Source organism: Natrix helvetica (genome assembly GCF_964273705.1).
Source record: "Natrix helvetica genome assembly, chromosome: 6".
NCBI classification, from domain to species: domain Eukaryota; kingdom Metazoa; phylum Chordata; class Lepidosauria; order Squamata; family Natricidae; genus Natrix; species Natrix helvetica.
The window spans coordinates 2,766,484-2,779,104 of NC_138553.1; the positions used below are offsets into that span (position 1 = coordinate 2,766,484).

The following is a 12,621-nucleotide window of genomic DNA, read 5'->3' on the forward strand; positions in this document are numbered from 1 at the left end:
GCCATGGAGGACGGCGGCCTCTTCTGGGTCTCCCCGTCCCTCCCGACCCGCAGACGTTGCCTTCCCGAGAGCGGAAGGTATGCCGCGCGCCCGCCCCCTCAGCCGGCCTCCTCCCTGCCGAAAACCCGGCGAAAGGGCAGGCTTCGGGCCGGGCGCTAGGCCTCGCTCCGGGCGTCTCCTAGCAACGGGCTCCGGCGCCGCTGATTGGCCGCGACGTCCCGCCGCCATTTTCAAACGGCCGCTCCGCCATTCGGGCTCCTGGGCCGTCTCCGCTTTGGGCCTCGCTCGGCATGGAAGGCGCCCCGTTGACCGCCAAGCCCCCCGTGCGGAGGAAGGGAAGGCCGCGCAGGCAGCAGGAGGACCCGCGGCCACGGCCCAGCCTCCCGGGCGGTGCGGGGCTGGAGGAGACCCCCGGCGGGGCCCAGAGGAGGGAGGCCGCCTCCGCTTCCTCCTGTGGGCGGTAAGTGGCCCCTCCAGCCGCCTCCCTTCTCCCCCTCCCCCCTCCCCCCCCCCAAGAGAAGCCCCCCCCGGGGAAGGGGGAGGGAGGGAGGGAAGGGGGTGGGCCAGGCCTTTCCTTCTTTCCCTTTCCCTTTCTTTCTTCTCCCTCCTTTCTTCCCTTCCCTCTCTCTTTCCTTCTTTCTTTTTCTCTCCCTCTCCTTCCTTCCCTCCTTCCTTCTCTTTTTCTCCCTCCCTCCCTCTTTCTTTCCTTTCTTCCTTTCCTTCTTTTTTCCATTTCTTCTGCCTCCTTTCTTTCTCACTTCTCTCTAGCCTTTTTCTCACTCCTCCCTTCCTTTTCTCCCTCTGTTTCTTTCCTCTTTCTTTCATTCTCTCTCTCTCTCTGTCCCACCTTCCTATCCTCCCTCCATTCTCCCTCTCTCCTTCCTTCCCTCCTGCCCTTTTCTCTCTTTGCTTCTTTGTTTTCCTCTCAACTTCCTTCTCTCCCCCTCCCTTCCTTTTTTCCCTTTCTGTTTCTCCTTCCTTCTTTCCTTCCCTGCTTGCTTCCGGCCTTTCTCTACCTCCTCCCTCCCTCCCTCCTTACTTTCATTCCCATGTCCTTCCTTCCTTCTTCCCTCCCTCCCTTCCTTTCTCTCCTCTAATCCTTCCTTCCCTCCCTCACTCACTCTTTCTCCTTCCTTTTCCATCCATCTCCTTGTTTTTCCTTCTCCCTTTTCCTTTCTCTCTCTCTATCTCCTTCCTTCCAGCCTTTCTCTCGCCCTTCCTTTCATTCCCATCTTCTTCCTTCATCCCTCCCTTTCCTTCTTTTATCTCAGTCCTCCTGTTCTTCCTTTCCTCCCTCTTTCTCCTTCCTTTTCCATCCACCTCTCCTTTTTCCCTTCTCCCCCTTTCTTTCTCTATCTCCTTCGTTCCAGCCTTTCTCTCACTCCACCCATCCTTCCTTCCCTCCCTCTTTCTCCTTCCTTTTCCATCCACCTCTCCTTCTTTTTCCCTTCCCCTTTCTTTCTCTCTCTCTCTCTCTCCCCCCTTCCTTCCTTCTTTCCTCTCTTCCCTCCATTATGTAGCCCATACCAGAAAATTGGCCTCACCGAAAGCCCAAAGCGACACTTTATTGAGAGAGGCTGTTATAGGAGAATTTTGCAAGGCTGGTAGCAGGGGGACCCCCTTAGGATGCCAGTGGGTCATGGAAGCTGCTGCCTGAGTCTCTCCTGAATATTATCTTGCTTTTTTAGGACTTGAAGGATGATTTGGCCCTGGTCAAATAATAACAAATTATTTGCTGCCCAGAGTCACTTGGTAGAGAGATGGGTGGCATACAAATTTAATAACTAATCGTTCTCGTATATTTCTGCTAAGGTCATCTCCTTTACTCTCACTGTCAGACACATTTGACACATTGATAGTTTTTAACAAACAGAGTGTGCCAGGTTTGTAAAAGTGATGATTATTAATGATAAATATATAGCACAACACTTGCTCGAATTAACGTAAAGGTTAGTTTACACTTCAGCAAAAAATATTTAGGGAAACATATTACTGTTTTGTAAATTATCAACAATACTGGTAGTTCTTGGAAATGTCTTAGAAAGGCATTAAAAGGGAATGAAATACTACGGATTGATAGGAGCTGGGAGACAAATTAGATGCTATCTTTCCAGGAAATTGCCAATTTGATTTCCTGGCTGTCTTCCCTTTGGAAGACAGAAAAAGAGGCCAGGTTAGTAGTTTTTTAATTTGATTCTGATTGATAGTGACTAATTAACTGATCAGGAGAAAAGCAGATAGTTTAAGTCAGGGATGTCCACACTTGGGAACTTTAAGACTTGTGGACTTCAACTCCCAGAATTCCCCAGAATTCTGGGAGTTGAAGTCCACAAGTCTTAAAGTTCCCAAGTTTGGACACCCCTGGTTTAAGTGAAAGTCTCTATGTGGTGTTCCGATTCTTGATGGCATTGTAGCAAAAAATGGGTTTAGTGAAATGTCAGTCGTCATCCAAGAAATTTAGCAACAGTTTAAAAATAAAATTGTTTAAAAATAGAACTGAAAAAGAACAGATTATTTATTTAGATTTCCTATTTCTTAACCACTCATTTCCCTCAGAGAGTGGGCTCTGGGCTGTGTACAATATAATCAATAAAATTAACCTTAAAATCAGAATTAGTTTAAGATTAAATAGGTTTAAAATTAGAAAAATAGCATTACAACATTCCAAAAGGCGAAAAATGCCAAGATGGGGGATTTAGAAGTTAAGGCAGGTAGGAGTGCATGGCTGGCTGAGGAATTCTGGGAGTTGAAGTCCACATGTCTTAAAGTTGCCAAGTTTGGAGACCCCTGGTCTAGAGGGACTTCGTGGTTTTCCTTGAGGTTCTCGTGGGCAGTTTGGTTGATGCCTTAATCATGGCCAAAATTTCTGTTGTTACGTGAGAAATTTGTTAAGTGGATTTTGCCCCGCTTTACTATCTTTCTTGCCACGGTTGTTAAGTGAATCACTGCCATTGTTAAAGGAGTCACATGGTTGGGAAGTGAATCTGGCTTCCTTGTTGACCTCCCTTGTCAGAAAGTTGGAAAAGGGGATCACATGAGCCCGGGACGTTCCGACCGTCATAAATATGAGTCGGTTGCCAAGTGTCTGAATTTGGATCATGTGACCACGGGGATGCTGCAAGGGTCGTGTGGAAAACGACCCAAAGTCACTTTTTTTCACCGCCGTTGTAACTTTGAAGGGTCGCTTAAAGGAACTGTTGTAAGTCGAGGACTACCTGTATGCTGTTTTGATTTGCATCCTAGCAAGATTGAGCAGAGCATCTATCGTTTTGAGTTTTGAGTTTTATTAAATTTATATACCGCCCCCCTCTCCCCGCAGGGACTCGGGGCGGTGTACAGACAGTACATATAAAACAATAAAGCAGGAACAACAAAACATTAGACAACCAACATAAACATACGGTCTGTATAATGCCCGAACTCATTTCTAGTTAAAAACAGTCTAAAACCAAAATTAAAACCCCAAAATTTACAATATTAAAAAGCCATCCAGGAAGGTCAGTAATAGATTGTACTTATGATTACGATTAGGCTAGGCCGGCTAGCCGGAACAGGTGGGTCTTGAGTTTCTTACGGAAGGAGCGGAGATCAACAGTAGTTCTAATATCAGGGGGGAGTTCGTTCCAGAGGGTTGGGCCCATCACAGAGAAGGCCCTACTCCTGGGCACTGCCCGCCCGCATTGTCTAGCGGAGGGTACCCGGAGGAGACCCTCCCTGTGTGTTTATCTGTGTGAGATAAATAACGCTGACCGTGAGAATAAGTTAGGAAGGTGGATGGAGAATAATGGGATAACATTTACTGGAAGGGCAAAGCTTACCATCCAGGTTGGAAGCCCTCGGTTTAGCAGGTGGGTTTTTAAAGACCCTCTGCCATAAGATGAACAGCAAGTATAGACTGTGTCTTTCTCTGTGTCACACAATATATGCGGGTATATGCATCATTTTGTATTTATTTATCTTGTCATGTCCGTGTGGGGTATATTGGAGGTGGTGACTCTTTGAGAGCTGTATGCAATGAAATTTCATTTTAATGTCTGCTGATTGGTGTACGTTCAAAGTGACAATAAAATACGTTTCCTCTCTTCTCATTCTCTTATTCTCTTTGAATTTTTCCTATTTTTATTTATTATTTTGTCATTCATATGTAGTGTATATTGGAGATGGTACCCTTTGAGAGCTGTATGCAATGAAATTTCAGTTTTAATGTATGCTGATTGGTGTACATTCAAAGTGACAATAAAGTCCATCTCTTCTCTTCCTCATTCTCTTCTTATTCTCTTCTTTTCTAATGTCTCCTATTTTTATTTATTACTTATTTTGCAATGTGTATGTAGTGTATATTGGAGGTAGGACCCTTTGAGAGCTGTATGCAATGCAATCCATTCATTTCAATGGATGCTGATGAGTGTACATTCAAAGTGACAAAGTTATAATTCTGTTCTGTTCTGTTCTTTATTCTGTTCTTTCCTCTAATTCTATTCTATTTTATTCTTTTCTATTCTATTCCTTATTCTATTCCCTATTCCAGTGATGGCTAACCTTATTGTCCTTGCGTGCCAAAATTGTGCACACCCACGCCCGCACCCACAATGCAATGTGTCCCACCCTATTCTATTCTATTCTCATTTTCTTTTCTATTTTTATTTATTTACTTACCATATTTTGTCATGGCTATGTCGTGTATATTGAAGGTGGTGACCCTTTGAGAGCTGCATGCAATGAAATTCCATGTTAATGTATGCCGATTAGGGTACATGCAAAGTGACAACAATGTTAGTCTATTCAGTTGCGTCTGTATAAACACAATTCTTAAATGCCTCCCAAATGTGGAGACAGAGGTCGATGTCCGTTTTGAACCACAAGATGTCAGTAGAAGATGGGGATATTTCCTTTTAAAAGGCTGCTCACTCTTAAAGAGCTATAGTCAAAGTAATTCCTTATCCTGTGTACAACATTAAGTGCCGTGCATGAATTGTGCAAAGGAATGACCCCCCCCCCCCACAGATGAATGCGTGTATGTGTGTGTGTGTGTTGCATAATTACATTCTGAGGCCCAAAGAGCAAGAAAGTGGATAGAAAAATAGAATGGGCTGCAGTGAAGCATTGAGAAGATTCCTCTGGTTAAATGTGAGGGGAAAAGTGACTTTCAGTTTTCCAATAATTTAATTCTGGCTTTGGATTCTGATACAAACAGTCCTCAACCTACGACCATACTTTGGATTGGAATGTCCATGGCTAAGCAGGGCAGTTGTTCAGTGAGATGCACTCAATTCTGTGATTCCCCCCCCCCCATATGCCACAGTTGTTACTCAAATCACCGAAGTTGTTAAGTGAATCACACTTGGTAAGCAAATCTGGTTTGCCCCATTGACTTTTCTTGTCGGAAGGCAGCTAAGGAAGGTTGAAATGGTGATCAGATGATCCCTGGACATGACCACCGTTTCAAGTATGTTTGTTGCCAAACACCCAAATTTTGACCTTTGGCGATGCTGCAACAGGCATAAGTGTGAGGATCCTTTGTAAGTCATTTTTCTCAGTGCTGTTGTATCTTAGAACAATCACTAAGTGCGTGGTTCTAAGTTGAGGGTAATGTCCTGCTATCATCACCTCCTTTTAACGACCCCATAACCCCTTGCGGGGTGGAGTCTGGGCAACTGAATAAAGCTAGCAGACCGTTTAATGGCCGGATGCCCTTCCCCGTCGCCAGTGCGGAGTTTTGTTCAGCAGATATATTCTCCATGTGCCCAGAGAAAGAAATATCTGCCTCTACTTAGGATCGAACTCACAGCCTCCTCATTGGGAAGCGAGAGCTCCACCTCTAGGCCACCACAACACTCTATAGTGTCCTTCTGTGATACCCATAAATATATATTATTTATAGGGTTTATTTCCTTTGTAATCCTTAGGTTATTTGTAACCTTTTCTTGGTTACAAAGAATACCTCCTGTTGCTCCCATGGTAGGAACTACACTTTCTTCTCCAAATCACAACTTGATACCTTGGGGAAGTTGCACAATCCTTCAGTGACACTTTGTTACTAGATCTTACTCATCATAAATGGAGTTCAAACTTTAAGCAGAATAAGAGCTTAAAGCAGGGGTGTCTAAGATTTGTGGACTTCAACTCCCAGAATTCCCCAGCCAGCATGCTTTAAGAAGGATGGATTCTGGGAGTTGAAGTGTCCATATCTTAAAGGTTGAGAACCAGTGGTCCACACCAGGAATATCCAACCTTGGTCGTTTTAAGACTTGTGGACTTCAACTCCCAGAATTCCCCAGCCACTGAAGTCCACAAGTTGAAGTCCACAAGTCTTAAAACGACCAAGGTTGGACACCACTCCTTTAAAAAGCTTTAAATGTTCTCTGCATCTTAAAAGCAGCCAACAAACAGTCCTTAGTTTTGAAACCAAATAATTCATTCTCTCCGATCAAAACAATGCCCAACTCTTTCCAAGGCCAACTTTGTTCCTTGCTTTTGTAATTAAAATTCAACTTGCAGTATCAACAGGCGAATCCACCATGGTGGAAGGGAAGTAGTTTGGGCAGTTTGATGTTGGCTGAAACTGATTTGGACCGAGGGATGGAAACTTCTTGGGAATGGAAAGTTTTTTCTGATCTTCAAGAGCTAAGAACATTGACTGTTGCAAACACTGTTCTGTGCTTGGTAATAAAATAGTTTTCTTGCAAACCACAATCAGTTTGTCCCCTTAAATAGAAAGGTATTCTCCTACTCCATCCCAAGAAAATAAAAGTGATGAAACAAGTACATCGAAAATATTCATAATACTTCAACCTTAATATTCCATTGTTTTTTGCATGACTGTATAGGTAGGCCTTGACTTACGACTGTAATGGAGCCTACCCATCAAGGTCACAAGTCATGACAGCCAGAAAATGGCTCAATCAGACTAAATTTATGCACTTTTTAAAATGAAATGCCGCTAAAAGAAGGCAAAACTCATTTAACAAATGTTTCATGTAACAACAGAGATTTTGGACTCAAGTTTGATTGTAAGTCGAGGGCTACCTGTATATTATGTGCTAGTCCAGTGATGACAAACCTTTTAGACCCCGAGTGCCCAAACTGAAAAGTGTGCATGGATGTGCAGAGATGCATATTTGCAGACATGCATGCGCATGCACAGACATGCGCATATGCGCAACAGGGACCAGTTGGCCAGCGGGAGGCAGGGCATCCCAACTCCGGCAAGAGGCAAGATCTTTTTCTTTTGTGAACTTCTGTTTCGGTCATTTGCGTGCCGCCTCTGGCCGTGTGCCATAGGGTCGCAATCCTATTGCTAGTTTCTTCCTTTTGGCTTCAGCTAAGCCAGGCAGCCATGCACCAAGTTCATACGTCTCGCTAGGTGTATTTCAAGAATGTAGACTGTTTAGTTTGGCTTAGCATGTGACATGAAACCAGCTCCTTCTGCTTCACTCAATAGCCATTGGTAAACCAGGTAAACTTCATACCAAACGCTTATATCTAAGTCAGAAGCCACTCGTAAAGAGAGAAACATGTGACACCGAATTTATTTATTTACTGGGTTGGTTACATCATTGCGGTCAAACTGACTCTGAGCAAAGTGCAGTTCTGCAAATCTGTAACTTGACTTAACAGGAGAGAAATAAGCAGAATAAATGGAACAATAGCATAAGCAGAATCAGAACTAAAAATCCATGGATCGCAAGGCAATCATACATAAAATGGGAATTTAAACCCTTAAAATCAAAGGAAACCATTCATTGTGCAGAGAAGTATTCATAACAACCCTCCTCTCAAGGCCTTATAATCATTTTGTTTTTGCAGTAATTTGAGAAAATTACGAATTTTCCCCAGGAGGGAGCATGACAGAAAAGGCACGCTTCTCCGGCCCATCTCTGCGTGAGGGGACAAAGACTTAATTTCGGATTGAAAGGAGCCTAGGTTTATTAAATTTTATTGGAAATGCAGATTTCACAAGGGGAAAACTGTCCTGCAGATAACCAGGCCCTGAACCGTGAGAAAGCTTTAAAGGTAACAAGAGATAGTATGTAGGTGCCTTGGGGATGTTATTAATCTTGAAGTCTTTTGAAGGTCCCAGGCATGAAGGCAGATTATCCAAACAGACATTTGATAAATTGATACCCAAAAATTCTTTGATGAAGCCCCTAATGAAGGCCCTTGAGTAATTGAGTGGCCTTGAGTAAAAACAAGTCATGCGTTGGGACCGTAGACTCACCTCCCTGTATTACAATCTCTGCCCAAGAACTGGAGGTCGCCCATGACTTTGTGCACCTCGGCTCAACTATCTCCAACGCTCTCTCTTTAGATACTGGGCTGAGTAAACGCATTGGCAAAGCGGCCACCACATTCTCCAGACTTACAAAGAGAGCAAGGCTTAGCAAGAAGCTGACGGAACATACAAAGATCCAGGTCTATAGAGCCTGCGTCCTTGCACACTCTTGCGCTGCGGTGAGTCTTGGACCCTCTACGCACAGCAGGAGAGAAAGCTAAACCCCTCTCATAGGCGCTGTCTCCGACGTATCCTTGGCATCACCTGGTATGACAAAGCCCCAAAGAGGGCAGTCTTGGAATGTGCTGGAATCTCTAGCATGTATGCACTGTGGAAACAGCGACGTCTACACTGGCTTGGGCATGTCGTGAGAATGGCCGTTGGTCGGACTCCGAAAGATCTCCTGCACGGAGAATTGATGCAGGGAAAGCGTCCCAGAGGGAGACCACAGCTGCGATATAAGGATATCTGCAAGAGGGATCTAAAGTCCTTGGGAATGGACATAAACAGCTGGGAAACCTGCACCTCCGACCGTTCAGCTTGGAGGTTAAAGATGCAGCATGGCCTTCTCCAATTCGAAGAGACGCTCATTCTGCAGGCTGAGGCAAAGAGGCAGTCCCGGAACCAGCGAAATCGGGGCGCTGGGCAGGGGACAGAATGTACCTGCCCCCAGTGTGGAAGGGATTGCCACTCCCGAATTGGGCTTTTTTTAAAAAAAAAACAAAACCTTTTTATTTTGTTTATACAACTTCACATCTTTGCAACACATTACACTTCTTTTACATATCTGTCGCGATTCTTTTATCTGTACAAATGTCTTTAACTTTATATATGTGTGCATTTATGTTATTTCATACATCTTTTTTCTTCATTCTATATATAACATTCTATATATTCTGTGTATAACAACCTTTATTACATTTGAGTCGTTTTGTATCCATTTCCTATTATTTATTTGCTACAGTCTATTTCGTATTTCTGTCTTTTAATCATTTTCCGGTTTTGTAGTTTTTTATTAATTTGTTGATCTTCCTTTTTTGCTTTCCTGCTTTCCTCCCTTTTCCTCTAGCCAATTATACCATAAAATCCATACGGAGTAATATTTAGATTCTTCTTTCTCTTTTAATTCTTTTGTGAGCTTATCCATCTCTGCACATTCCAATATTTTTTTTCTGTTGGTGTGTAATTATTTTTCCAGCTTTGTGTGAATGTAATTCTCGCTGCCGTGATTATGTATAGAATTAAGTATCTAATTTTTTTTCATAATTTCCTTTTATAGTTTCTAACAGAAATAATTCCGGGTTTAGTTCAATTTGGTGTGTGGTAATCTCCTCCAGCCAATCTTTTTTTTTTTCCCCAATATTTTTTCGCAGATGTGCACGTCCACCACATATGGTAGTATGTTCCGTGTTGTTGGTTGCATTTCCAACAGCTAGGTGAGAACTCCGGGAACATTTTCGCAATCAAATTGGCCTTTTTAGCCACACCAGATGCTGCCTTAGGACCTCTTTCCAGAGCATGATGCTGTCTTTTGAGTCTGAAGGATGCCAATGCAATGAGTAAAAACACTAGCTAAAGAACAAGAAACAGTAGAAACTAACAGATGATTCATTTACAGGTCGCTCTTGACCTACCACCACAATGGAGCCCGACATTTCTGTGGCCAAGCGAGACAGTGGGGAAGTGAATTTTGCCCCATTTGTCGACCTCTCTTGCCACGGCTGTTAAGTGAACCACTGCAGCTGTTAATTCAGTAACACGGTTGTTAAGTGAACCCGTTGGCTCTGCTTGGCAGGAGGTCACAAATGGCGATCACAATTAAAAATCAATAAAGTTATTTTAAAAAACAAAAACAAATGGGGATCACGTGACACCCCCCATCCCCCGGGACACTGCAACCGTCATAAATGTGAACCAGTTGCCGAGTGTCTGAATTTTGATCGCATGACCTTGATTATATTGCAACGGTCGTAAGTGTGAAGAAGAGTCTTAAGTCACTTTTTCAGTGCTGTTATAAATTCGAACAGTCACTAAAGGAACTGTTGTAAGTCAAGGACTACCTATATACTCTCTGTGTCTGTCTGTCTGTCTCTCTCTCTCCTGTTTTTGGGGCCATTTTCAGCCTGTTTCCTGGTGCTCCGGCGCCTGCAAAGGCTAGCTGACCAGAAACCAGAAGAGCAGCTGGCGATGGCGTGCCTGCCCACAGAGAGGGCTCTTTGTGCCATAGGTTCCCATCACGTTTCTAGGTTTTCCAAGCCCCAAAGTTGGCCAGGCAAGCCTGCTGTGGTGAGTTGGCTGCAGCAAACTGACTGCGGCGTGTTGTCCCATTCCTCTGGCCGGAAACTTAGTCTGGAATTCATTTTACGTCCCAAGAGAGCTTCCTTAAAAAAAAAGGCCTCGAATCAAACCCATCGGGCTGCGGGTTGGTAGTAAAAAAAAAGGCAGTGGAAACAATCTGGTGAGCGTCGTGGTGGCTGAAAAGAGTACAGCACAATCTGCACTTTCCCCCCCAACCAGACCGTTCCCATTTTTCTCTCCTGCTTTGGAATTAAAGCCCGGCTTTTATCTTGAAGGCCGGCCACATATTAAGCCCGTTTTTATCGCCAACGTTTTGCACAAGAGGCCTGGGTTTTTTCTTGCTGCTCCTCTCCATCTTCCTTTTCGCAATGGCTTGTTTAGATCCAGAAGAAGCCAGAGATAAGCTGCCCTGCCTGATAAGACACTTGGGACAACAGGGTGCATGTTTTGGACTTGGACCTATGAGAAATCCCAGGGCGAGCGTCGTGATGGACTTTAGAGAAATCGTGCATGTGCGTTTGTGTGTGTGTTGCAATTTGTCAGATGTTCTTAGGGCCTAGCAAGGTCCTCTTTTAGTGTGCTGATTTAGGTTGTGAAGTACAAATGAGAAATGAGCTGGACCTTTGGATGGTTATCTCAAAGGTGCAATTGTTGTCCCCACACCTGGGCTCTTACTCGGGGTTGAAGCCGATCAGTCCGTGATGGCAAACCTATGGCACGTGTCCCATCGCCTAGCTGAGCTCCACCATGCCTGCGCCTGTGCCTCCTGCCAGCCAGCTGGTTTTGGGGTCTCTGCTGCACATGTGGGGGGGGGGGAGACCAGGGGGGGCACAGTTCTCCCTGTGCCCCATTTTTGGTTTCAGGAGACTTCAGGGAGGCCTGCTAGGCCCAAAACAAGTTGCCAGGGATTGCACGCTTGCATGGGGGGGGGGTGTCACTGGGTGGTCACAGGCATGCACCGGGGACGACGACGACGCAGGGAGGTCATGCATGCATGTGCAGGGAGGTGGGGCGCATTGAATTGTGGGTGTGGGCACGTACTGTTCTTTGCGCATGCGATTTTGGCACCCGAAGACCAAAAGTTTAGCCATCCCTGCAATAAGTCCCCAGACACAAAGGGTGATTCAGAATTAGACTTTTACTTTGGGACCGAGATAGAAGGACCCCTGTTTAAAAAGCTAACCAAGGGCCAAGATTAGGGTCTTACAGCAGTTTTCATAGTCGAGGGATGGTGGCATTCAACCCTTCGCCCTTTCCCTAATAATGCATGCATAACAGATCATATTGATTTTTTATTTGGATTTCAGCCCCCCTAAACCCTTACGCTTGTGATGTTAAATAGCTCAAAGTCACATCACCTGTTTTTTCACCCCAGGACACGGGGATCTTGCAAAGGGTGCCACCTCTGTGTGGGTTTTCTTATAAGCAAGCTATTCTTGTTCCTAATATCCTGGTTTTAAGGTGCTAACTTCTGTCTCGCTGTTAATGTGCAGCCCCTCTCCTTCCTATTGCAGAGCAGAGTAAAAGAACAAACAGTTTTTATCTGTGGCAGCTCCCCCGCGACCCCCCTCCTTCCGCAGAGAAAAGTAAAAGTAGTTTAAAACTTTTGTCTAAGGCAGCAACACACACACACACACACACACACACACACCCTCTGCAGTGAGAGAGACAGGAAAGGAGCAAAGCTCTTAATTGTCAAGGCAAAGAAAGGAAGGCAAGAGAAAATGTTTGATCAGAATTCACATTCCTCACTCTCCTGTCCATTCCATCCACACCTGGGTCCTATCTCCTCATCCCCAGGGACTCACCTGGACACACAGTCCATCAGCTGATCCTTCACTTTTTTTTTTCCCAAGAGGCAACTGGACTTTTTGGTTTTTCTTTTAAGACGTTTCGTTTCTCATCCCAGAAGCTTCTTCGGGTCCAACTTGGATTGGGGAGAGGGGTAGGAGGGGGGGCAATGGAAGGATTAGTATTAGGATTAGAATCAGAATCCTTCCAATCCTTCCCCACCATCCATCCAGCCAGAGCTGAGGAAGCTTCTTGGATGA

General features: G+C 44.8%; 1 protein-coding gene across 1 annotated transcript in view; it reads left to right on the forward strand.

Annotated features, from left to right (window-relative positions):
• The first annotated feature begins 227 nt into the window (after positions 1 to 227).
• Positions 228 to 12,621, forward strand: part of NET1 (neuroepithelial cell transforming 1) — a 65,318-nt gene continuing 52,924 nt past the window's right edge. Inside the window, exon 1 of the mRNA XM_081958688.1 lies at positions 228 to 460. Coding sequence (XP_081814814.1) covers positions 291 to 460 — 170 coding nt within the window. The 5' untranslated portion in view covers positions 228 to 290. The remainder of the gene's footprint in view (positions 461 to 12,621) is intronic.